General features: G+C 33.3%; 6 protein-coding genes across 11 annotated transcripts; 4 read left to right on the top strand and 2 right to left on the bottom strand.

Moving 5' to 3' along the window:
* The first annotated feature begins 900 nt into the window (after positions 1–900).
* On the top strand, positions 901–5953 carry LOC128888971 (nuclear factor NF-kappa-B p100 subunit). 4 transcript variants are annotated; one of them, XM_054146212.1, is made up of 20 exons: positions 910–926; positions 996–1112; positions 1252–1372; positions 1773–1874; positions 1934–2076; positions 2216–2379; positions 2495–2633; positions 2737–2878; positions 2944–3048; positions 3143–3254; positions 3320–3447; positions 3518–3709; positions 3770–3837; positions 3901–4146; positions 4261–4384; positions 4447–4691; positions 4783–4938; positions 5069–5191; positions 5283–5537; positions 5625–5953. In XM_054146212.1, the coding sequence occupies exons 3-20, from the start codon at positions 1297–1299 to the stop codon at positions 5748–5750; spliced, it is 2646 nt and encodes an 881-aa protein (XP_054002187.1). In that variant the 5' UTR covers positions 910–926; positions 996–1112; positions 1252–1296; the 3' UTR covers positions 5751–5953. The 4 variants fall into 4 exon arrangements, with proteins under 4 accessions (XP_054002186.1, XP_054002188.1, XP_054002189.1 ...); XM_054146211.1 differs by having other exon boundaries at positions 901–1112; XM_054146214.1 differs by lacking the exon at positions 1252–1372 and having other exon boundaries at positions 909–926.
* A 145-nt stretch (positions 5954–6098) lies between these two features.
* Positions 6099–8068, top strand: LOC128889003 (vesicle transport protein SFT2A). 2 transcript variants are annotated; one of them, XM_054146263.1, is made up of 5 exons: positions 6099–6659; positions 6742–6759; positions 6881–7050; positions 7397–7514; positions 7595–8068. In XM_054146263.1, exons 1-5 carry the CDS (start codon positions 6591–6593, stop codon positions 7721–7723), a joined length of 504 nt encoding a protein of 167 aa, XP_054002238.1. In that variant the 5' UTR covers positions 6099–6590; the 3' UTR covers positions 7724–8068. The 2 variants fall into 2 exon arrangements, with proteins under 2 accessions (XP_054002238.1, XP_054002239.1); XM_054146264.1 differs by lacking the exon at positions 6742–6759 and having other exon boundaries at positions 6102–6659.
* A 616-nt stretch (positions 8069–8684) lies between these two features.
* On the top strand, positions 8685–11790 carry LOC128888982 (importin subunit alpha). The gene is made up of 8 exons (XM_054146231.1): positions 8685–8888; positions 9250–9337; positions 9475–9788; positions 9865–10120; positions 10185–10323; positions 10401–10759; positions 10826–11158; positions 11237–11790. Exons 2-8 carry the CDS (start codon positions 9272–9274, stop codon positions 11330–11332), a joined length of 1563 nt encoding a protein of 520 aa, XP_054002206.1. The 5' UTR covers positions 8685–8888; positions 9250–9271; the 3' UTR covers positions 11333–11790.
* Positions 11567–16958, bottom strand: LOC128888974 (inositol polyphosphate 5-phosphatase OCRL). 2 transcript variants are annotated; one of them, XM_054146218.1, is made up of 18 exons: positions 16253–16958; positions 15970–16150; positions 15748–15876; positions 15561–15673; positions 15337–15473; positions 15091–15264; positions 14841–15003; positions 14573–14751; positions 14265–14486; positions 14045–14180; positions 13790–13969; positions 13626–13722; positions 13405–13542; positions 13236–13333; positions 12975–13152; positions 12773–12900; positions 12574–12685; positions 11567–12503 (listed from the first exon to the last, which is right to left on the bottom strand). In XM_054146218.1, exons 1-18 carry the CDS (start codon positions 16316–16318, stop codon positions 12343–12345), a joined length of 2592 nt encoding a protein of 863 aa, XP_054002193.1. In that variant the 5' UTR covers positions 16319–16958; the 3' UTR covers positions 11567–12342. The 2 variants fall into 2 exon arrangements, with proteins under 2 accessions (XP_054002193.1, XP_054002192.1); XM_054146217.1 differs by having other exon boundaries at positions 15748–15882; positions 16253–16955.
* A 501-nt stretch (positions 16959–17459) lies between these two features.
* Positions 17460–20174, top strand: LOC128888978 (ATPase family AAA domain-containing protein 3A homolog). The gene is made up of 4 exons (XM_054146226.1): positions 17460–17884; positions 18172–18646; positions 18715–19738; positions 19819–20174. Exons 1-4 carry the CDS (start codon positions 17683–17685, stop codon positions 19948–19950), a joined length of 1833 nt encoding a protein of 610 aa, XP_054002201.1. The 5' UTR covers positions 17460–17682; the 3' UTR covers positions 19951–20174.
* A 123-nt stretch (positions 20175–20297) lies between these two features.
* On the bottom strand, positions 20298–23348 carry LOC128888981 (S-phase kinase-associated protein 2). Its single transcript, XM_054146230.1, has 7 exons — positions 23209–23348; positions 22825–23035; positions 22136–22447; positions 21767–22046; positions 21254–21690; positions 21053–21180; positions 20298–20968 (listed from the first exon to the last, which is right to left on the bottom strand). Exons 2-7 carry the CDS (start codon positions 22902–22904, stop codon positions 20622–20624), a joined length of 1584 nt encoding a protein of 527 aa, XP_054002205.1. The 5' UTR covers positions 22905–23035; positions 23209–23348; the 3' UTR covers positions 20298–20621.
* Positions 23349–23943: the final 595 nt, after the last annotated feature.

The raw sequence follows: 23943 nt of genomic DNA, 5'->3' as shown, positions 1-23943 counted from the left end.
TTTCCCGCGTTTATGGGACAGGGAACGGTATCGCCGTCTGGCGTTGAAGAGGCCGAATTAATTTCGAAGTTTGGTCAGCACCTCTATCGGGAAAACGCTCAAGTTTGTCCTCGATAGTTACTTTTCCTACTGCTAGATGGCGCTATTTTCACGGTATTTACCGACAGGTATCGGTACATTACCATCATGTCGATAAAAGTCATTGTTGACGGCGCCATCTAGCGATAAAAAGAGGAACTATTCGAGGACAAACTTAAGCGTTTTCCCACCGATGGCGCCACTGGTACCAAATTCATTAAATAAATAAATAAATAAATAAATAAATATTAGTATAATTCAATAATTAACTGCTATCAGGGAGCGATCCCTAAGTTTAGGAGCGAAAAATTTGTAAACTCACCCGCTCTATAAGCAGATGAACACGGTGACCTGCATGCAGTCATTGTACATAGATTGTAGACTTCTACCAACTTCTACACTATACAAGATGACAGTCAAACCATTTTGTCGGAAAATCGAATTCTATATGTTTTAAAAGCGAGAAAGTGTCGCATTTGTTTTCTTTTTAGAATCTTGACAAGTTGAGGACCACTAAGAACCAACTACCGATCCTAAACAATTATACATATGTCTCTGACGACTACATATATCAACTCGTACATACGTATATCAATCGTACATTTGTCAACTCATTTTACAGCTATTGTTTTGTTTGTATTCGATTACTTCACCTCTTTTTCATATCGACTACTTTAGCGTGTTTCAAATTTTTATCTGTAAACGTATTTTTTGGGACTCCATAAGCTCTCAGAAGAAAAAGAGCATAATTGTTTATTAAGAAACTGCCGTCCCGTAATATTTGATTATAACGAAACACATTTATCAAAATTATACGAAATCAATAATATAGTTTGAGAAATATTAATGTAAGTTTCATGTATCCGGGGTGAAGGCCTTTGAAGTTTTTATTACGTTCCTTTTTTTTTTGTTACAAGTTCATCAGCGAAGAATATGATAGTCAACTTGTACGGGAACTAACGGGGAAAAACCTGCGAGTAATCAAGGTTATATTGTGACGCACTGTCAAGCCAATAAGATAATATTCATGTTCGGTGAGTACATCCAAGTACACCACCGTCTTCAGGATCTTACGGAACTGTGATACTTTGTTATTTCATTTTAAAAAGTTTTCTATATAGCGTTTTGGTACTTAATGTTCGTAACTTATTAATGCCATTGTAATTGAAATAGCGAGCAATCGTTTAGTTGTGACAGTGTCTTATTGAAAAACGCACAATGTCCGAAGTTTATGAAAATTATATGGTTTTTCAAAATGCACTCGAAAACCAGGATTACTTTTTCCACAGAGATGGTAATTTTCAATCACAATTCTTTATATTTCCTTATGTATTATTCACGAGTTACACTAAACAAATACATATACAAAAGTGTTATTTTACTCACACTGTTACACTAACATTTTGTAACTGTCAGTTCAATTATAATTTTTTCAAGTAAAACTGGTAAAATGGTGTTAAACTAACTCTAATCAAATTATCAATGCTACGATACTAAAACCTTTATTTCCTATTTCAATTTACCATATAACTGTTACAGCTCGTTTAAACTATACTTGTAAAATTCATTATAAAACATCTTTACATGTGTGTTAATATAGAGCATATTTATGTATGTTTTTTTGTATAACATTTTACTTTTCCTTTATTTTCAATAAAAATATTATATTTCTGTATATATATGTTGTTCTAAAGACTTACAGGCAATAAGCAGTCAAGGTGTGTATAGTCCATTTAATGGATCCCAAGGAACGGCAAGCGTTGCTTCCCCCATGTCTGCCTCGTCATCTATACATGGTACTATTTATATTATTATTCTATATATCGAGGAATATTTAAACTCCTTTTTTTTTCAGTTATTGGAGAACCACATATAACAATTTTAAACGAGCCAATGGATAAATTTAGATTTCGATACAGATCAGAGATGTTAGGAACGCATGGTAGTTTGGTGGCTACAAATTGTAGTGGTCGCAAAAAAAATGCACCTTCGGTTAAAGTATGTACACTTGTATCTTGTTATTATTTCTGCTTTGTACCGCTTGCACCATAATATATTATGAAGCTTAAAATATTCCTGAATATATTAATGAATAATTGTTTGAGTACTGGATAAATGATTTCAATGTACCATTTAGCTACATAATTATCTGGATAATGCGATAATACGTTGTACACTGGTCACGTCTGACGACGGTCAGAGAATACCTCATGCTCATAGATTAGTACGTAGACAAGATGGCATCGATTCCGATGATCCGCATCATATTAAAGTTTCTTCTGAAAATGGATTCATTGCAACGTACGTTGTTTTTCGCTAACTCGTTAGTTTGATGAAGTCAAGTATATCCGAATTAGATTCGACAATTACATTTATAATTCTGTTACTTTTCTCTTATAAATTTTATAACAACTAGATTTTACGGAATGGGAATTATACATACAGCAAAGAAGCATGTTAGGGATGAACTTATAAGGAAAATGCGTAGTAAAGCTTTAGAAGAGAAGAAGTGGGAGAACATAAATGCAGCTCTTACAACTCGGGAAGAAGCACAAGTAGGTTTCTTTTTCTTGCTGTTTACCAATATTTTTGTTCATTTGCATGATCTTACGAATATAAGTTTTTATATTAATAAATTCTTGATTTATATTTATAAAGATCAAAGCTGATGCCGAATACTACCAGAAATGTGTGAATTTGAACAGTGTCGCGTTATGTTTTCAAGCATTTATTCTGGATAAACATGATATTATGAGACCGATAACAGCACCTGTGTACTCAAAGGCTATTAATAATCTCAGTAAGTGACACGTTATAATATTTTATATGAAATAATTTTGAATAACAGTGTTTGTATTTTTCTAGAGAGTGCATTGACAGGAGAGCTCAAAATATGTAGAATTGACAAACATACTAGCAGCGTTGATGGAAACGAAGAAGTGTTTATATTTGTAGAAAAGGTAGGAAAAAGTAAGTATATCTTTTTAACAAAAGCTATGTTAGAAACTAAAAAGAGAAGAGACTAATTTTCATCATTTTCTAATTAACTTTTGCTCTATTGTAGAGAATATTAAGATAAAATTTTTTGAGTTAAATGAGGATGATACAGAAATTTGGAGAGATTACGGACGCTTTTCAGAATTGGATGTACATCATCAATACGCAATTGCATTTCGGTATTCCAACATTTTATAAATAAAACACTTTTAAATAGCAGTATTGCATAATACTTTTTTTTCAGTACTCCACAGTATAGAGATCTTAATATTGTTTCTCCAGTAGAAGTCTTTATACAGTTAGAAAGACCATCCAATGGAGATTGTTCTGAACCAAAAAGATTCACCTATAAACCAAGTGATAGAGTTATAGGTAAATTGTGTACATAAGCTGTTTAAAATGTTTATAACATATTTGAAACGAATTGAAAATATTTTTACAGGCAGGAAACGTCAAAGGATGTCATGTTCTGGAAGTACAGAATTATCGCGTATAATGCCACCTTTTAATGATGTTGAAATAGAGAGTAATTTAGGCGACAGCAGGGAAATTTCTAAAGAATTGAAAAAGATGATAATGGAGGGTTGTTCGTCACCAGACCACCGAGAATTTATTGAAACCATAGACTTGGATAGTAAGTATAACATTTCTTGTCTATATAAATTTGAATCGCTTTAAAATGCATTTTTTTTAGAATATCTACGATGCATTGACGGTAGCGAAGACAATATGTTAACTGCCGATGGCCCATTGCTCAGACAAGTATGCATCTCATTTCTTGAAAATTTAACATTTGATTTTTTAATGTTTCGTTTTACTTTCTAGCATCAAGATGACTCGCTATTTCCTAAACACATCCTTATCGAAGTTGTAAGACATATGAAGATGGACTCAAGAAATACGAATGAATATGTACAAAAACTACTTAAAGATCGTTCCACCTATGGCGATTCCCCGTTACATGCAGCACTCCGATATGGTCAACGTGACATCGTCAAGTATATCTTAATGTTGATAAGCACCGATAAAGACTGTAAAATGCTCGTCAACGGACAAAATAGTTCTGGAAAAGTAAACATTGACCTAAAATATATTTATATATATTTTAAATAAAATTTCAATTAAACTAGAATATTTACTACTATAGTATAATTATTATAGCGAGTATAATGTTTTATTTATTAGACGCCATTGCATTATGCAGTTTTACAAAATCAACCAGAAATTACAAAAGCGTTACTTGAGCTTGGAGCTGATCCAAATCGATCGGATGAACATGGTTGTTCGCCGTTACATGCTGCTGTACGAGGTAAGTTCAATTATTAAGAAGTTAACTAAACTTTGATCGTTCGTGTAATGTATACATTTCAGTTCCTCGAGCTGGTGCTTGTGTCGGTGTCTTATTGGCAGACAAGGTAGTTGACATTGAAGCTCATAATGACGCTGGCTGGACACCATTACATCTCGCCGCAGAAGCGGGTTCATATGAAGCAGTATGCTTACTTGTTCAGGCTGGAGCTAATGTAAATAATACTGATATGTCTTATGGTCGAACAGTATTACACATAGCTGTAGAAGGTGGACATAAGGACATTGTCGAGTATTTACTCAAACAGGTACAATGTTACTTTTTACTGTACTATATAAATTCAAACTAAGATATATTTCCACTATATCTCACAGATTGGTACATATTTTTTGTTACAGACGGACATATCTGTAAATAAGAGAAATTTCAGCGGAAATACTGCTTTACATACTGCGGTTGTGTATTCTGGAGTAAGAGCAAAAGAACTGTGTGCATTGCTAATACAATATGGTGCAGATCCACATATTCAGAATCATAATCGAGAATCGAATAGTGTAGGTGCTTTTTCTTCAACAATATTTTATCACACAAGTCTGCTAAAAAGCGCCGCTAACAATACGATCGCGTACGTTAGCACTCGAACGGTTATTGTATTCTATATATTTTATTTAACATATTTAATAGGTGGATAAAAGAAAAGGATCGCATACCGATATCAAAGTGGAAGTTGATTCTGATACTGAAAATGAAAACACAGAAGAATCGGCTGGACAATCATCGTTCGATCTGGCCACGAATAAACCAGATGTAATTATGTTGTACATTATTCGTAAGCATGTATTAAGGAGTTACGTACATATCATTTATCGAGCTAAGAAAATATTTCTGTCTTGTAAAGATTTTACAGCTTCTTAATGGTCAGGCAAAGGAAATTACATCTGATGTGGGTCCAGTTTCCACTAAAGTAGAAGCAGAAGATGAGGATTCAAACATAAATTGGTTAAACAGCGAACGGAAAGAAAAATTATCCATTTTTCTAGACAAAACACAGGGATGGAAGAAGCTTGCAAAACATTTAAATTTTCAATATTTTTTAAATACACTTCAACAGAGCTCTTCGAGTCCTTCTTTACTACTTCTAAATTACATAGATGTAAAGTATACATTTTTTTATTTGAATATAGTTTCTAATAAAATTTGATATAATGTTAAATATATTAACAACGAAATGTTTTTTTAGGTACAGGCATCTTTATCTCTTACCGATATGGAAACTGTATTGAGAGATATCGGAGAGATAGAAGCAGCGGATTACGTTAAAGAAATCTCATCTACATGTTCGCAAAATTCGTTTCCTTATTGTTAAACTTTTTTTTATTCTGTCATGTATAACAATATGTAAAGTATATATAAAGTTTATTTAATGTCGTATTCGCTAAGTTTTATTAAGATATAATAAACAAAATTGTCATGAATGTAAATACTATGTATAACTGCATATAATTTTTAAACGTAATTATGAGGTTAAGATAATCATGATTGTTTGTATTAAAGATATTTAAATAGATAGCAAGAATTTTATTTTATTTTTTACCTATTGAAATGAAACATTACATACGTGAATGTAATGTGACAATTTACTGTGTTATAATATGATACAGACATGTTCAATGTATAAACTTGCATATATGTGTATGTATATATATGTATGTTATCATTGTGCATTGGCAACCTGCTTTTGTAGTACAGAAATTTGTATTTTACAAATCTAAATAATTTACTAATTGCATCAGTGTGTGCACTGGTGTATATTCTCTGGTGATATCTTGAATGCTTTGTACGGAGAAATTGAGATTATTTTTTAATATAGAATGGACCTTATCACAGAATCTCCTCGGGAAACAGCTGTTTCGTGAAGTGGACATACTATATACGTTACTAACAAAAGCCTCATTTTTGTACAAGGAATCTTGTTGACGTTACAGTGATATGGTTATAATACAATCTTCTGTTTGTTGGCGTTTAATATTAATATCAATTAATTTATAACTACTATCATATCAAAATTGAGTACAAATATGAGTCATATATTTGCACGCGGGGAATCGTTTATAATTTCATGAAGAAACGATATCGTATTAATGTACAATTACATAGTATTACAGATACAGTTTTTCGAAAGTTTCAGTTAATTTTGAAGTAGAGCATGGATAAATTAAGAAGAGCCCTAAGTGGTAACGATCAGTGCGATGAAGAAAGCGGTATTATTAGTCAGGTAATGAATATTAGTTAATTTTTTATAACGTTAGTTTTATAACACAATTTTTATTTTGAATGCTTACATTTGACAATGGAAGGTTAATGTGGATTTCGTGGTAAGTACGTATGCTTGTAAACAGTGTAGAATTTATATATTTTTGAATGTTGCATGATTGTTGATAATGATAATGTTTTAATTTCAATTTACATTTAAATAAAAAAACATTTCAATTTTAGGTTATGGACCAAAGTACGCTGAGCTGGTCCACTCGAATAAAAGGTTTTGCTATTTGTTTTATTGTTGGTATTCTATGTTCCTTCCTTGGATCGTTTGCCTTATTCTTAAATAAGGGACTCACAGTATTTGCTGTGTTCTATACATTAGGGAATATCATCTCGCTAGCAAGGTAGAATAATATATATTTATATTAACTCATATCTACTTTTTACTTATGTATTCGTTTAAATATATTTTCTCTCTTGAAACTAACTATAAATAGTTTAATATTTTGTACTATATACGAGAGATATATTTTTTGTAGCATAGTCAAACAAACAATTAAATTTACATACAAGTTTGTAACAAAATTTATCTTATAAAAATTGCTTTGATATAGATTTGCTTGTAATTATTTTCCCGATAACCCTTTCAGTTTTATTTCAATATTTGCAGTATCGAGTGGTCTATTACAAACAATCTTTTGAAAGGTTTATAATTACTTTAAAGTCAAACATTTTTTATTTTATTTGTAGCACATGCTTTTTAATGGGTCCTTGCAATCAATTAAAAAAGATGTTTGCAGCAACAAGAGTGATTGCAACTGTTTTAGTATTTGTTACAATCGCTATGACATTATTTGCAGCTTTACACGTGAGTATAGAAAAGCAAGAATCTATGATACATACCGATATAATGGGAGAATATTTTTCAATTAATATGCATATTTTTAGCTGAAAAATCCTGGATTGGCTCTTTTGTTTATAATTATCCAATCATTGGCAATGACATGGTATTCCTTATCCTATATACCGTATGCGCGTGATGCTGTAAAGAAAACTGTGGAATCGTGTATCACATGAAAATATCTGCAAAGTATGCAGCTCAGAAATACATTACTTAATAAACATGTTCAATTTTCAAAGTCTATATTGCACAAGTAGTAAATTGAACTACATAACTGACTTAAACATGTGAAACTAACAAAACAGATATGGATAAACCGTAATAAGCATTTATTTTAATAAAATACTAAATGTTTATCTGTATTTGAGTGACAATATGACAAAAATCTCTTTCAAATATAAATTTAATATTATAATATTTTATAACAATATCGTAATGGAATAAAACTATATAATTTATATATACATAATCATTGTACAGTATGAGTAATTTTGTACATTAAAATGATATTAAACTATTCATTTCCTGTAACATAACTTTCCTTCTACTATAGCAGTATATCCATAAGCTTTCAAAGCAATCAAAGAAACATATAACGGAATAAACAAAATTCTTTACACGATATGTTATTCTTATTAAAAACATCCATTAAAAAGTTTTCTATTGTTAGTAGTAAATACATCAAAAAAGAAACTTGTCTCTAAGAAGGTTAGCAGTTTGAAACCGAAATTTGTTGTATTTTTTTATCAAGATTCTCTTAAGTTTATAACATATTCGTTACTTTTCACTTGGTTAAAAGTAATAAAGAACAAAAATACGATTTCACGTATTGATAACATATACATTTTTTTTTTACTTTGATACATCGATATATTTCTTATTTCTAAGTAATGTAATAATTAGTATAACATTTTTTGAGAGAGTTATAACTGTATTATTGCAAAATATTATAAAGTTTTAAAAAATAATTGCCGGTATTTCAGCTAGTACGTTTTGATTTGAAAATTGAACGTTGAATATAAAATTACCAATCATGCGATGCCATAATTCCTACCACCAATCAGAATTCAATACGTTATTTCGTCGTACAAAGATGGAGTTCTAATTGGACGTAAATAAACAATAATTTCTTTTTCATCCTCCGATCAGCAGTGATCAGTAGATCAGCAGCAGCAACTGGCAGCAACAGGCAACAGGTTCTCTAAGTACATACAAACTACAAAGAAACTTCTTCACCAGCCATTATACGTTTGACGCGCGGGTCGTGATCAGATCGTAAATTGTGCGATAATTGCACATTTCATCGTGCTTATTCTTCTAATATTTATTGACATATCTACAGTGAGTGAAATTTTTCAATTCTAACTGTTATTGTATGGTACATTTTAGGGATAGCTTGAAGGACGTGCAAAAACTGCGAATAACCGTTAGAGAATTAAAGTTTGAAATAGAGTATTATATAAAAATAATTTTTAACATGATAATTACATTTTTACTACTATTTTTCTGTGTATAATCAGTTAGTCGTATAGTTCGTATTTGCGATGTATGTTCTCGAAGATTCGTATACCGTCAAGTATAACAATAAATTAAAAACAAATTGTTTGTAACTTTTCTTATAACATTACATAATTTTAGTTAATCTTCTTGATGCTATTAAATCATTTTCATAAGTATACATAATCTGTTTATATTTTTACAGAGAACAATACTTTATTGAAAAGATGCCTGCACCAGAAACTGATAGCCATAACCGCATATCTAGTTTCAAATTCCATAACAAACATGAAGTAAGTTAACTATATATTTAGCATTGAATTTAGCAACTCTGTTATTATACTTAATCGTACTTATGCCAAATGAAAGTAATGTATACAAATGTGGTTCTTTTTTATGTTACATAATGCTAGACAATTTGCTATTACAGGAGGCACGTCGAAGGAGAAATGAAGTATCGGTGGAATTGCGTAAAGCTAGGAAAGATGATCAATTACTGAAGCGTCGTAATCTCACTGTTAGCAAGGAGCAGGACAGCCCTACAGGTGAAACTAATCTTTCAGCTGTTTCTGCATCTATAGATGAAATTGTTCTTGGAATGAAATCTTCGGATGAAAGGATTCAACTTCAGGCAACTCAAGCATGCAGAAAAATGTTGAGCAAAGAAAAGAATCCACCTATCGATATTATGATACAACGTGGAATTGTCCCGCGCTGCATTGAATTCTTAGATTGTCATCACAAGTAAACAACATAGTAAATTTATTCTACTCATACGTAGGTTTGCGAATTATGTATTAATTCCTTCAATTGTTTGTAGCGCTGCATTGCAGTTTGAAGCAGCATGGGCACTGACAAATGTAGCTTCTGGTACACAAGATCAAACTCATACTGTTATTAAATTTGGAGCTATACCAAAATTAGTCGCGTTACTGAAGTCTGCATCACCTAATGTCGCTGAACAAGCAGTGTGGGCACTTGGAAACATTGCTGGAGATGGACCAACACCTCGTGATTTAGTTCTTGGATATGACGCTATGCCTCTATTATTACAATTAATCGAACCTAATACTTCTGTATGTATAACATACATTTATATAATTATAAGTACATATTTACCGAAGTTTATCGTTAATACAGGTGACATTCGTCCGTAATATTGTGTGGACACTATCAAATTTGTGCCGTAATAAAAATCCTCCACCTTCTTTTGAAATTGTACGAACTGCTCTTCCAGTGTTGAACCGTTTGCTCAGTAATACTGATAAAGATATACTCGGTGAGTGAACTCATATCCGTATTCGTTAATGCATGTTTAGAGTATCCTATATTTCTAGATGAAATTTTTCGTTACAGCTGATGCTTGCTGGGCTCTGTCGTATCTTACCGACGGTTCCAATGATAAAATACAAGCAGTTGTGGATTGTGGAGTTATTCCAAAACTCGTAGATTTACTTGCTTCAACCGAAGTAACAATTCTAACACCAGCACTTCGTGCGGTCGGCAATGTAGTTACGGGCAATGATTCGCAGACTGATGTCATAATATCAGCAGGTGGTTTACAACATTTAGGGTTATTATTGCAACATCATCGTGCTAATATTGTAAAAGAGGCAGCATGGACGATTAGTAATATCACTGCCGGTAATGTAGAACAAATTCAACATGTCATAAATGCCGGATTGTTGCCACCCTTAATACACGTTCTTCAATTTGTAAGTAAATCCTTTTTTTTTAGTAAACGTGATTTGTGATTAAAAATAATCTTTTTTATTATACAGGGAGATTTTAAATCTCAAAAAGAAGCAGCATGGGTTGTGACTAATTTAACTTCTGGTGGATCTGTACAACAGTTAGCTCAATTAGTTCAATTAGGAGTACTGGTACCGTTTTGTAACTTGTTAGCAGCCAAGGATTGGAAAACTGTAGTTGTTGTTCTCGATGGTTTGACTAACATTATGAATGCAGCTGAAAAAATGGGAGAAGTTGAACGTGTAGCTATTATGATAGAAGAAGCTGGAGGGTTGGACAAACTGGAAGCTCTTCAACATCATGAAATAGAGCAAGTGTATCAAAAAGCCATTGCAATGATTGATACTTTCTTCTCGGATGGAGTAAGTAATTTTACAAAGATTCGATGTTAAACTACTAATAATGACGTAAAATATATCACATAAAACTATTATTCACAGGATACCGAAGAAACAACAGTAACACCTACGACAAGTAATGGTGGCCAATTGGAATTCAAACCAACTGACTCAACTCAAAATGATTTCAACTTTTAAATTTTCTTAATCATTTGCCATTCAATATGCTATAGTGTGTTCCAGTTCGTCTTGTAAATAGATTTGCACTTGTTCATCAAGATAGATAAACCATCTTTTTTGTAATTGTTTACTCATGTTTTGTACACACCATGACAAAAGTAACTTCCATTTAACATTTCTTTTTATAGACAGCTCTAAAACTGCCATTTCTTTACTATTTCTCATTCACTGCGTATCGAATATTCTAGTATATTTCTATATGCATTGGGTTTCATGATTTTTTATAACAGTTGCTTTTAAAATCATCTGGTTTGTCTTCTTTTCAATTCGATAATATTTCAAGAAATGTTCTCATTGTTTTTCCTTTTATTTACAAGTAACTGTCATAATTTGTTACACTATGTGGTTAGAAATATCGCAAGCCACATTATTCATCACATTTTGTATGTATTTTTTAATAAAGTTTTGATACAAAAGCTGACGTGTTCATAATACTCAAGTCTTTCTAAATAATCTTGCACATATACATATACATAACGTTACAGTATTAAATGTAGATAGTTTAACCTGAAAATTATCTCTACATAAACGTAAAATTTTATTGTTACAATTGTAGATACTTAATAATAATAATAATAATGTTAAGGTATTATAATATGAACGTAAAATTTGTCGAAAAACTTAATTCCTTATTATGAATAAATTTACATATTACGTAGTTAGCCATTTTAGGCTATAAAGACTAGATACGATTGTAACTTGGATTACTTTTTCCTATTGCCTAGTCACGAGTTTCGTCACACGCGCGCACACACACACACACAAAACACACAATGTATTCATTCAAAATAAGTTTTTGAATTGGCAAGTTAGTTACGTATATTATGTTGTCATAGAAATTTTGTTCGCGTCATTATTAAGTACTATCATAGAAGTATTGAACGTCGCAAAATATTTTTTTAACGTATTACTAATTAAATTACTATTCTAGTTACACAAAACAGTTACAATGCTGTTTTTTTTTCAAGCTAATAATGACTGTATTGATCACTTTGATCGTTTATCAAAAAGTGATAAACAAACGCTGCCTTCTTCCTGTCAATCGTTGCTTGACCAGTACGACTTCTCTGATTTCGGTCGTCTCTACTCCTTGGTGGATCTCTTAAGAAAATTGATCCAAATAATGTCGCTGCAAAGTGGATAATACAAATTTATTAATTACAGTAACAAGTAATTACAACCTAAAAGTAAAACCTTACCGAGAGTTTTCGCATCTAATTCATTGTCTTGAGTATGATTTAGTAACTCTTTTAAAAAATAACATATGTACAGAAAAACTGTTTTCCTTATCTCTGGAAGTTGCATTACAATCTAAAAACAAATTATGAAGAAGTGACCTATTATTATGTACATAATATTTGTTCCCTATAAACAATTTAAATTTGTCGATTTGTATACCTGATTGCACTGTAAGTAATTTACAGCTGCTGATAAGCATACGCTATGCAGATTATACGGAATCAATGGTTCAGCTGTTGACTCTAAAAGTAAGAGTAATGCTTCTGCAACAGAATGTACGCTACCAGCTTTGTAAAAGTTAAGGAATCAAAATGAATTGTAGCATATAGTCTTTTCAAGTTTTACATTCAAAGAAGGATACGCATTGGATCTTGACTCCAATTGTCTAACCAATCTCTTATAGCTATAATTTCACTGTGAAGTCCTGGTGTCTCAAAAAGTCCAGCCGTTTTTATACCATGTCGGTACAATCTATCGACCAACAACCATATCTCTTTTGGTACATCATATATGCCTTGAGGAAGATGTTTATTATTTTCCTGTAATATAAAGAAATTAACGGGTATTGATATTCTTACGTAATTTTAATATTTTTTGTTCATCTTTAATATAACTCGCTTACAAGTTCCATTAATCTGCCAATAGGAATTTCTCGGATCGGTATCGGAATATGTGCCAATGCTTCTATCGAAGATCCAAAACAACTTCTTTCGTAAGTACCTGGAAGCATTAAACGATATTATCTGCATTTTATTTCACGTGAACGTAGGGTAAAATTTGTGTCTTACTACCTGTAACAGTTATGAATATATCCTTTCCCCCTTCAAGATGTAAAATCAATATATCGTACAATTTATCTTCTCCAGAATTTAATTTGCAAGCTGACCTTTTGTCAACGTATATTTCAAATCTAGTATCACACTTTTCTCCTAAAATACAATAGATATATTAATTTTCAAAATAGCACAGTCAACTTTATAACAAAGATAGAGAGAAGCTATTTAAATTGTACCTGGTTGTATAAAACCTTTAAAGGGCTCTATGTCCAACCAATCTTTACAGTAATTAGTGTCACCAAATTTCTTTATAAATTCAAACTGAACTGGTACCTGTGAATAATATGTAATAATTATTACCTGTGTAAAGCATGTATAAGTTTTTAGCAAATTATTTTACCTGGCCAGTATTGGCAATAATAAGCTCTTTGCTACTAGGTTCAAGAAATTTCAACGTATCAAATATGATTTCGGTAGTATCGACCATTACTTGCGGTAAGAATTCGTTTTCTAATTTATCAAGTTTTTTCATAACTTCTTCATGAATTTTACGATACTTTGTAATGTCTATAATTCTGATCTGAAAACAGTTATGAAGTAGGAAACTCAATAACGGATAATGATTAAACTATTAAATTTAAATACTAGTACTTACTTGGGAATCAAAAATAGCACTAACTGGTTTGTGATCAGAGATCTTTAATTCAGGATGACTTCTATAATTAATCGATGTAATTGCTTCTCCTTTCCATAGTACACGATCGCACCATGCCGGTGCTCTGCCCTTCTCGCTGTATATTATATATAATATGTACATTTCTGTATAATTAAAAATCCATACAAATATGAATATAATAATTAGTAATTCAATTGACCTCGAGTCCCAATTATCGGTGCCTGGATCGTATTTATATGTTGGTTTAAATGTAATTTCTGCTTCTTGAAATCCTTGCAAGACACGGCCTAATTGTCGTTGTTGAGCAAGTTGATCTAAAGCCAAAATAGGAGCATAGTTTTCCGCATCTATGTACTGTTTAGCGGTTGTAACGTCCATCTCTGTTATTCGATAATTTAGATCTCCCAACCAATAGATCTGACTATGTTTAAAATTTTTATTTTCTTTTTAAGTATCTTTCTACCAGAATTCTAACATTCTAAAAAATTATGTTAATCAAATACTCACTCGTGATCTTTAAAATTCTTGGGTGGAACATATTTTGAAAAAGATAATCGTGCACATATATCCGAATAATCTTGATTTCGTCTTTCATACTCTTCGCAATGTGCCGCTAAGTGAGCGTTAACGAAACAGATAGACGTGTTGTGAATAGAACAACTTACCGCTACCCCACCTTTATTTCCCTACCAAAATTAAATAAGCTATGATAGATTTTATACGTTAGTGCTCGAATTTTCGAGTTCCAGCGAAAAGAGAAATAAATAAATATTACCATTTTACCCATGATACCAGTGCCTACCGTATCAACTGATACATCTTTTATGAATGGCATATGACTATTTAAAGCATATACGAGTAACATCATACCCACTAATCTTACAATGGCCACTTGTTCGTATACACCGTCTGGGTGAAGCGATTTTGCTACAACTTGTCTAAGAAAATAATATATATTATTTTATATATTATTTTGAATAGTATTTCAACGCCGTCTAGTAACTATATTTTTATAACTTCGGTACCTCCACTCTTCTTCTCTCGGAGTGTCGTTGAAGAGAAATGCTTCTTTAGTTAAATCTAATTCTTGAAACCCTATCGCGTATACATCCGGTGGTGTTTTGTCGTAACTTAACCACTCGTGCAATTTAATACCATTTGGCGGTTGACCATTTACATTCCATGTACCGACAAATATACTATAATATAAATTGGTATGAGTATATGAAAAATGTTAAAATAAATTAAACTTATAGATAAAGAAAACTGACTGAAATGTTTTACTATACGTATAATCGTCTTCCTTGCATGCCATCTGATAGCGTATCGCTGATTCTCTGGCAGCCATTGTACGTACTCCAACGTTACGTCTCGTCGCAACTAGAACTGGCCTTTCTACGTCTACTAGCTATAAAAAATGTTTTTGAATTATAATTTCTATTGTCATTAGATGTAACTGGAATATCATTGTTTTAATATAGAACCGCATACTAACAGGATCAGCGACGTCTTGTACATCTTCGTTGGAATTGCTCAAGTTACGCGTGCTACCCGATAATTTTTGAATCCATAAGAATTCTGATGCAGGATTTTTTGTTTTCTGATATTCTGAAATGATTGAAAAAATTCGATAAGCATATAATATAATAGAAGTAAGTTGTTGAATGGTAATATATGTTTACCTTCTATAGCTCTAAATATTTCTGAGACTAAAGAACTAGTTCCCACTCCAGGCTTCATTTCAAATACCAAGTGCAATTTTCTTGATGTCACATTAAGATAAACATCTAGACTGTCTTGTTGTTTTTCATCTGTGTCTTTAACAAATGGGATTTATTGTATAAACAATAAAGCAAAGAAAGAAGATTACATACAATAAAGTAAACTTTAGGAAGATCACGTACTTATATTGCACTTAAAGTCTTGATCTATAGGCAATACCCTTTCTATGGCGATATCGCTATAAACTTTCGGAGGTGTTCTAGAACTAATTAAAACAACTAATGCTTGAGTGGTACCCTTGCTGAGAAGTGCTACAATTCTTGCAGCTTTAACCCAACCCTGTATCAACGATGCTTCCATTGTCTGTATATATAAATAAGATTTCATATAGAAATAATATACTATACACATATTATTAAAAGAAAAAAAAAAGAAACAATAATATTGATTTTAATAAAAGGATACAAATATCACAGTTTCTCCTGAAACAAATTTTGATTGCACAACCATCAATTGTTCTGGTGACGACATATTTGCCAGTGAAATATTTAATATTTTTCAAAATATTTCACGTAAGGTTTTCAAACGACATGCGATAACTATTCTTACAAATTATGAAATATTAATGAATCATATTACACTATAAAATGATTTTTTAGTGTATTATTATCGACGTACTCGTCATGGATACTTGTTTATTATTAACTACGATAATAGGATAGAAAATAACGATAATGTACGCGTTTCGTTTAGCGAATACTATTAATAATTTAGAAAAATAACATCGATAAGAACAGAACTTTGATAAAACTAAGGATAGTTATTGTTATTTAAATTGATTGGTTTACGTCAGAAATCGTATTTTTCACGTGTACAAAATACGTCACTTTATTCCATTTATACGAAAAATTATTTATCGTTGCATTTCTTCACAGAGATTATCCCATTTTACTAATACATCTTCTACTACTATTAATAATGCATTTGTACTAAATGGTTTAATTTATCATTGAACAAATACAAATAATAGATTATCGTAACTGACGTTAGACATGATACATGATTCAATTTGCTTCGTAGTGTGTGTGTGCTAACGTGATCAGTGGTACGCAGCAGTATGCACTTGCAGTGGTATACAGTGGTATATACATACATAATCTCTATTGATCTCTATCTCTACCTGTCTCTATCAGTCTCTAAACCTATAACCATACACTGCAATGACTGCAAATCACATAACACGTTTCGTCGCATCAAATTCGATTGTGTATAGCGCCATCTTTCGTCTTGCACACTTAACGTTTAATTTATCTGTTCTAGCGGTTCAATTAAAAATTTAAATGTTACAAATCAAATTTCAAATAATCTCCAAGTCGTAAAGATATTATCCTCAAATTTTCAGTATGTTTGCTTGTATTATATTATTGACTGTACCGTATAATAAACGAATTCGTTAAAGTACCATGAGATTAAGCGGTCAGGATGAAATAGAATTTTCGTTGTTCGGAATACAATTTTTGTTAATCGTGTAACTGTTTATGTTGTTTTTCAAGAATTTGGTGATGCTTAAAAAAGTGAAGAATACTCGATATTTCATATTTAGGTTTCGTTGTTCATAGGAATAGGACAATAGGAATAGGAAGGGAAGTTGCAATGTAAGCAATAGAGAATGCAATCGAGAGAGTCCGCAGTCCGTTCCGGATTCCGGAGTCCATTCCATTCATTCGTTTCGGTTTTCATTGGTTTTCTCGTGCTGTTAGTCTTTAGTGGTTAGTGGTGCACGTGAAAACTCCTCGTGGTAACAGTAACAGTAATAGTAACAGTAACAGTGACGAAAAGAGAAAAAGGCACGCGTCCTGTCAGCCAGTCACATCTTTTCAAGTTAATATTGAACTATGTCGTGGATTTTTGGATACCGTAACGCACAACCACAAGACTTTTCGCAGTTCGTGCAAGTGCCGGCGTCCGGTAATGCTGCTGGCGATGGAGATGGACCCCGTATACCGCCGACTACCAAGTCTCAAATGGATGCCTACCGATTCGATTCGAGTGCGCTGGAGAGAGCGGCAGCAGCTGCCAAGGAACTCGAAAGATCTCGTATGATCAGTTATTTTTATTCAATTCTTCTCTTCGAAGAAATTCTTACGCGAGGTTACGTAAGCAAAAACCTTTTCTCATGGGTTAAGAGCCTCGTGCTCTCTCGATGACACAATCCCCACGTTTCCCAACTGTCTCTAACGATCGATAGTTGATCGTTGAACGAAACTTTTAAAAATTATGAACTTTATTTACACAAATTCATCAATTGTATTCACAGTTTCGCATATAAAGATTATGCATTCTCTTCCTAAAAAGAATTCTTACAAACCTTTTTATTTTCTCAGAGCATGCCAAAGAAGCATTGGAACTTTCTAAGCTGCAAGAAGCAACCAAACAGGTTGAAATGCAAACTAAATTGAAAGAATACGAGGCCAGCATTGAGCAAATGAAAGGAGATCAAAAACGTATAGAAGGGGAAGAAAGAAGGAAAACTATGCAAGAAGAAACTAAACAGCACCAAATGAGAGCTCAGTATCAGGATCAGCTCGCGAGAAAGCGATACGACGATCAATTGATACAGCAACAGAGAATGAACGACGAGAATTTAAGGAGACAAGAAGAATCAGTAGCGAAACAGGAAGCGATGAGAAAAGCTACGATAGAACATGAAATGGATTTGAGACACAAAAACGAAATGAGGAAGTTGGAGGCAGAGCTCAAAGCCAAAGCAAAGATCGACAGAGAAAATCAGGATTTGAATCTAGAACAAATCAGGTTAAAGGCATCCGAGAAAAGAATCACAGTTTTGGAGTCTATAAAGTAAGTAAAAGCAATCTAGCGTTTAAACGATATATATAGAATATAACTAAGTGTGTAAAATGTTTCAGAACTGCAGGTTCGGTATTAGGCTCCGGTGCAACAGCTCTTTTGCAAGACTGGGATAAAATAGTTGCTGCCGCTGGTGGCTTATCTCTATTAGCTTTCGGCGTGTACACGGCAAAAGGCTCAACGGGAATTGCAGCGCGATACATAGAGTCGCGCTTAGGGAAACCCTCTTTGGTTCGAGAAACTTCTAGGTTTACGGTACTCGATACATTACGACACCCTGTCATAGCGGTGAAGAAACTGAAAAATAAACAGACGGACGCTCTGTCCGGCGTTGTTTTAGCACCAAAACTTGAAGAAAGATTACGCGATATCGCGATAGCTACGAAAAACACGAAACATAATCGTGGTATGTATAGAAATATATTGATGCACGGTCCGCCGGGAACCGGTAAGACTATGTTTGTTAAAAAATTGGCGGAACACTCGGGTATGGACTATGCAATTGTAACTGGTGGTGATTTGGCACCGTTGGGTCGAGACGGCGTAACTGCTATTCACAAAGTCTTCGATTGGGCGGCAACGTCCAGAAAAGGACTTTTGCTCTTCATCGACGAAGCGGATGCCTTTTTAAGAAAGCGATCGAGTGAACACATTTCAGAGGATCTGAGAGCAATGTTAAACGCATTTTTGTATAGGACGGGTGAACAGAGTAACAAGTTCATGTTAGTTCTTGCTTCTAATACTCCGGAGCAATTTGATTGGGCCGTAAATGATAGACTAGATGAAATGGTAGAGTTTCGTTTACCGGGACCAGAGGAACGCGAACGTCTAGTTCGTCTTTATTTCGATAAATTTGTCCTTCAACCTGCAATCGAGGGCAACAAGAGATTGAAGATTGCACAATTCGATTATAGCACGCTTTGTAGTAAAATAGCTCAAATGACCGAGGGAATGTCCGGAAGAGAATTAGCAAAATTGGGTGTTGCGTGGCAAGCGGCTGCGTATGCTTCCGAAGACGGAGTGCTAACGGAACAAATGGTTATAGATAAGTGCATGGAAGCCGTCAAGCAACATAAGCAAAAGGTGTTTAAAACGAAATTTAATCATAATCGTTTATATACACGTTCAAGGATTGTGTCAATCAAATTGTTTTTGTTCTACAGGTACAATGGCAAAGCGAACAAGAGAAGCAAGAAGCAAAATCAATTTATGCCACAGAGAAGGAAATAGTTCAACCGATAAAATCGAAACCTATGATCGAATCAGCATCGGAGACCTCAGTCGCGACGGCTTAATAGAGAAGCACAATCGCGTCAACATTTAAAATACAATATTTTAATAAGAAACGAATTATTACTAAGTGGAGACGAAAAAGGTACAAATAACAATGTTAAGAAGACGAATTAAATGTACAGTTTTCGTTTTCTAAGCAAGCCGGGCGTGTATAAATATTGTAAAGTAACGGTACATTTGTTAGAAATGTGAATTCCTAGCTTGATTAAACTTTAAATTAAATCTACACATCCACTCCTACACACACATACATACACACACACACACACACACACACACACACAGCCATACGCACACGAATCTTCGGTTACGATTCAAAGGAAAAATGAGATAAATACAAATTACTATGTATTGTTCTCCTGTTTAACTTCATATCTTACCAGTAAGTTTTAACGCGAAACAGAATTTCGGATACCAAAAATTCTGCCTCCGTACTTCGTTAAAATTATACCAAAGATTCAAAAATTATTTAATTGGTATTAAATTGAAAGGACAAAATAGTATTATACAAAAAACTCATTCATTTATTTTTGTTTCGATAATAATATAAAATCAGTCTCTTGATAAAAAGACATTTTGCGAAAAGGCACAATATTACGTACATTCCAGTTTCCCTTTGGTTTTCACTTAGTCTTTACCATTATTTTTACGCAAAAATATCGGCGTATTTATATTAATCTCTGACGCGTAGCCCCCAGATACTCGTCCTTCGGACACCGACCGTCGGTCTCGCAACAGAACTATACGGGAACTTGTTAAGTTGAGTTTCGCCACAGGTAACTTGTAAAGTTTTCAATATAGGTTCTGACATCAAACCAAAGATGTCTAAATACAGCAAAGATGGCATGTATGCTAAGGTTAAGTATGTGGACGAAGGTATGCCGTAACAACGACTCAACGACAAATGTTCGATTTTTGATAAATCTAGTAAGTTATGGACGGTGTTCATCGTAAGCATGGTACAATCGCTCAAATCTAATTCTACCATATCCGGACAACTTTTCACTAAATCCTTGACATCTGAAAAAAAAAAATAAACAGCATTATCGATACCGTCAGAATTAAGAGAATACTGTGTAAATTTTTGACCGCTAGCATCCTTACTATCATCTGACATTGTTTTCCTACATCCGGCTATGTTTAAACGTGTAACCGATGGAGTTAGAGATTTACAAAGTAACGTCATAGACTCGGTATCTAAACCGCACCAGGCCATATTAACAGCATTCAAACTGAAAGCATTAAAAAAAATTGCTATAAATTATTAATTTTACTGACAACCTGTTAAAAAATTATTTTCCTTACTTTTTTAGTTTTATTAAATCCTTGATACACTCAACATCCATACCCCTGCACATCGTTAAATTTAATGTTTCTAGATCTGTATTTTCACTGATAGCTTTGCAACACAATCTGTTTACGGTACATTTTTCTAAAGATAACTTCTTAAGGTATTTACACTTAGACAATAACATAGCCAATCCATCTGGACTAATTACTGCCATCGAGAGATCCAAGTATTGTAATTTACTAACGTAACCATCGGTAAAAACTTGACTGTTTTCGAGAAATACTGAATCCGCAATTTCTGCTTGAGCGAGTCGAAGTATCTGGACGCCTCGTGGTAATATATGTCCCAATGTACCTTCGGTTAATACTTTACTCCCTAAATCTAATCTAGTCCATAATGCTTCGTCTCGTGCTATTTGACACCACCGTTTACAAACCAGCATAGAATGCACCTAAAAATTATAATCGTAATATTGGGCGAGATGATTTAGAATTAATAATTTTCTGGTTAGTCGACGATAATCTTACCAAGCACTTCTTAGGAAGCCATTTTAATATCATTAATATCATCTCGTCCGATAATTTATTAAACTTGTCCTCGCCGATGATCGAAGGTTTTCTTTTCCTCCTGTAGAGATAAAATTGTTCGAGGCTATTTCTTTCTGAAGAAACATTTAAACCATCTTTACAAAAACTTTCTTTTGTATCAATAAAATTATCTATTTCCATCCTAGAAGAATAACCGGATTCGTTTCCAACAGTCGAATAAGCAGCTGGTTCATCTAATTCGTACGAATCTTGCTCTGGTCTGTGCCATAACCATTTCAAAGTTATGTGAAATTATATTATAAGATGTAAAACATGATGAGTGCAATAAATTTTACAATAGATACAAACCTATCCACAACACCAGTATCAAAGCTAGAAGCTCTATAAATGGTATGTTGATTTTCAAAAATATTAACTGTTTCACATTGCCTTCCAGTATCCAGACCAACTGGTGATATAGGATCTTCCCGAGACTGAGACTTTTTTGTGCTTTCATGGGATGTTTCATCTTCCAACATACTAACACCCATGTCTTCCAAAATCTCTGGTTCTACAAGATTTGTATCACCGGAAGACAACCACTTTTCATTATTTTTAGATGCGCTATTCAGAGTACTATTCAAGTTGTTATTGCAATTGTTATCCAAACGTAGCCGTTTTCTAGAAAATATGCACAGAAGATTGAAATTAATTATTATATACTTTTCTATAAACCTGTTAATTAGTTAATACAACTCGATATCGAAAACAACCTGTCCCATCGGAGTAAAATTGTTATTTTTCGAACTGTAAAACACCAATTCGGAAAATGTTATTTATTGAATTATTTCATTTCATTGGGAAATTTAAATAAGTTAATTTCCGTATCGTTAGATAATAATTAATGACACAGCACTGGCGAAAATTCTTAACCTTAACCGTACGCGCGAAAATGCACCTGAATCACCTTGATCAACAGGTGAGACAGATGTATACATCGACTAGTAGAATCCGAAAGCTTCTTTGAAACGAGATGGAAATTTGAGAAACAAACTTACCTTTCAGGCGGTGAGAATTCTTCAGAATTTTCGAGACAATCCTCGCCAAGCCTCGTACGCTCCACCACACCGGAATTCATTTTTGGCGGAATCCGTCGCGACGCGACTTGCGTTGCCCTTTTTTCAATCGGCACTGGTCGCGTCGCTGGTTGTTGGTGTGGTTAGTGTGTATTGTTGTACAGTTTACGATCTTCTGGGCGGGAAACAAACGCTAAAGGTTGATACAGATTAATTTACTAAAGCAACACTCTTGTCGGAACCAAAGAGTATTAGAGTATTATTTGTATTTGCGTATTATCAGATTAGGCTTCGAGTAAATTAAACCAATGCCGATGGCTCCCAAAAATGCCCTGCTTAACGTGTGTCCACGCTAAAGTAACTTACAGTAGTTTTATCAAATATAATTGCTTTATATAATTAACATATTGCTCGATTATTTTGTTAACTTAGATGTTAACCGCAAATGTGAGAACTGCAAAAATATTCTACGTAGAGCTCTGCAGTTTCTAAGCTTGGTACTAGATCAGATACACGTTAGCACTAGTAAGTAGCTAGTAAATAAAACAGGTAATAGTTGGTAACAGTAACACTAGCAACACTGCCATCCAGCGTTGAGAATGGGAACTACTTTACTACAAACTTGGGCGTTTTCCCACCGATGACGTCACTGGCGCAAAATTCCGAAGGTTCTGATCCAACCTACCAAAAATACTAGATGAGGCGCTAGATGGGGCGATACCATTTATTGGTTCATGAAACAGAACATAGCTACATATGTAGCTACATATACATATACATATATGTACATGTATATGCATGTATAGAATACGTAAACAGTAGCTACCGTTATCGTATTATTTAATGTTTGCTATATTTCGAAAGAAATCCAATACCAGGATATATTATATCGTGCTGTAAATTGAAATGCAATTTTAAACGGAGTTAGAGTTAAAAGGAAAAAGAATGTACGGATAAAGGATAGGGAAGGAACGCATGTATTTGTGTACATAGAATACAATCCGCATCGGTCGAAGACACGAAAGTAGGTCAGGGCCGAGTACACTTGAACCTCGGCAAGTCGGCACGTACGCCGTCTTGTGGGGTGACTTGTGGCGTGGC

Source organism: Hylaeus anthracinus, unplaced genomic scaffold (assembly GCF_026225885.1).
Source record: "Hylaeus anthracinus isolate JK02 unplaced genomic scaffold, UHH_iyHylAnth1.0_haploid 11994, whole genome shotgun sequence".
Classification (NCBI taxonomy): Eukaryota; Metazoa; Arthropoda; class Insecta; order Hymenoptera; family Colletidae; genus Hylaeus; species Hylaeus anthracinus.
The sequence above is the reverse complement of the archived record's forward strand: the minus strand, read 5'-3'. Positions and strand labels throughout refer to the sequence as shown.

Excerpts from the sequence above, each read along its gene's own strand:
- LOC128888971 (XM_054146211.1), top strand. The coding sequence starts at position 1,297 with ATGTCCGAAGTTTATGAAAATTATATGGTTTTTCAAAATGCACTCGAA. Across the intron at positions 2,380-2,494 it reads GAAAATGGATTCATTGCAAC|ATTTTACGGAATGGGAATTA; the intron begins GTACGTTGTTTT and ends TATAACAACTAG. Across the intron at positions 2,879-2,943 it reads AAAGGCTATTAATAATCTCA|AGAGTGCATTGACAGGAGAG; the intron begins GTAAGTGACACG and ends GTATTTTTCTAG.
- LOC128889003 (XM_054146263.1), top strand. The coding sequence starts at position 6,591 with ATGGATAAATTAAGAAGAGCCCTAAGTGGTAACGATCAGTGCGATGAA. Across the intron at positions 7,051-7,396 it reads AATATCATCTCGCTAGCAAG|CACATGCTTTTTAATGGGTC; the intron begins GTAGAATAATAT and ends TTTTATTTGTAG. Across the intron at positions 7,515-7,594 it reads CATTATTTGCAGCTTTACAC|CTGAAAAATCCTGGATTGGC; the intron begins GTGAGTATAGAA and ends GCATATTTTTAG.
- LOC128888982 (XM_054146231.1), top strand. The coding sequence starts at position 9,272 with ATGCCTGCACCAGAAACTGATAGCCATAACCGCATATCTAGTTTCAAA. Across the intron at positions 9,338-9,474 it reads AATTCCATAACAAACATGAA|GAGGCACGTCGAAGGAGAAA; the intron begins GTAAGTTAACTA and ends TTGCTATTACAG. Across the intron at positions 10,760-10,825 it reads TAATACACGTTCTTCAATTT|GGAGATTTTAAATCTCAAAA; the intron begins GTAAGTAAATCC and ends TTTATTATACAG.
- LOC128888974 (XM_054146217.1), bottom strand. The coding sequence starts at position 16,318 with ATGTCGTCACCAGAACAATTGATGGTTGTGCAATCAAAATTTGTTTCA. Across the intron at positions 14,181-14,264 it reads ACCGATAATTGGGACTCGAG|CGAGAAGGGCAGAGCACCGG; the intron begins GTCAATTGAATT and ends TATAATATACAG. Across the intron at positions 13,543-13,625 it reads TAAAGGTTTTATACAACCAG|GAGAAAAGTGTGATACTAGA; the intron begins GTACAATTTAAA and ends ATTGTATTTTAG.
- LOC128888978 (XM_054146226.1), top strand. The coding sequence starts at position 17,683 with ATGTCGTGGATTTTTGGATACCGTAACGCACAACCACAAGACTTTTCG. Across the intron at positions 17,885-18,171 it reads CAAGGAACTCGAAAGATCTC|AGCATGCCAAAGAAGCATTG; the intron begins GTATGATCAGTT and ends TTATTTTCTCAG. Across the intron at positions 19,739-19,818 it reads TCAAGCAACATAAGCAAAAG|GTACAATGGCAAAGCGAACA; the intron begins GTGTTTAAAACG and ends TTTGTTCTACAG.
- LOC128888981 (XM_054146230.1), bottom strand. The coding sequence starts at position 22,904 with ATGAATTCCGGTGTGGTGGAGCGTACGAGGCTTGGCGAGGATTGTCTC. Across the intron at positions 22,448-22,824 it reads GAATTCTCACCGCCTGAAAG|AAAACGGCTACGTTTGGATA; the intron begins GTAAGTTTGTTT and ends CATATTTTCTAG. Across the intron at positions 21,691-21,766 it reads GGCTTCCTAAGAAGTGCTTG|GTGCATTCTATGCTGGTTTG; the intron begins GTAAGATTATCG and ends TATAATTTTTAG.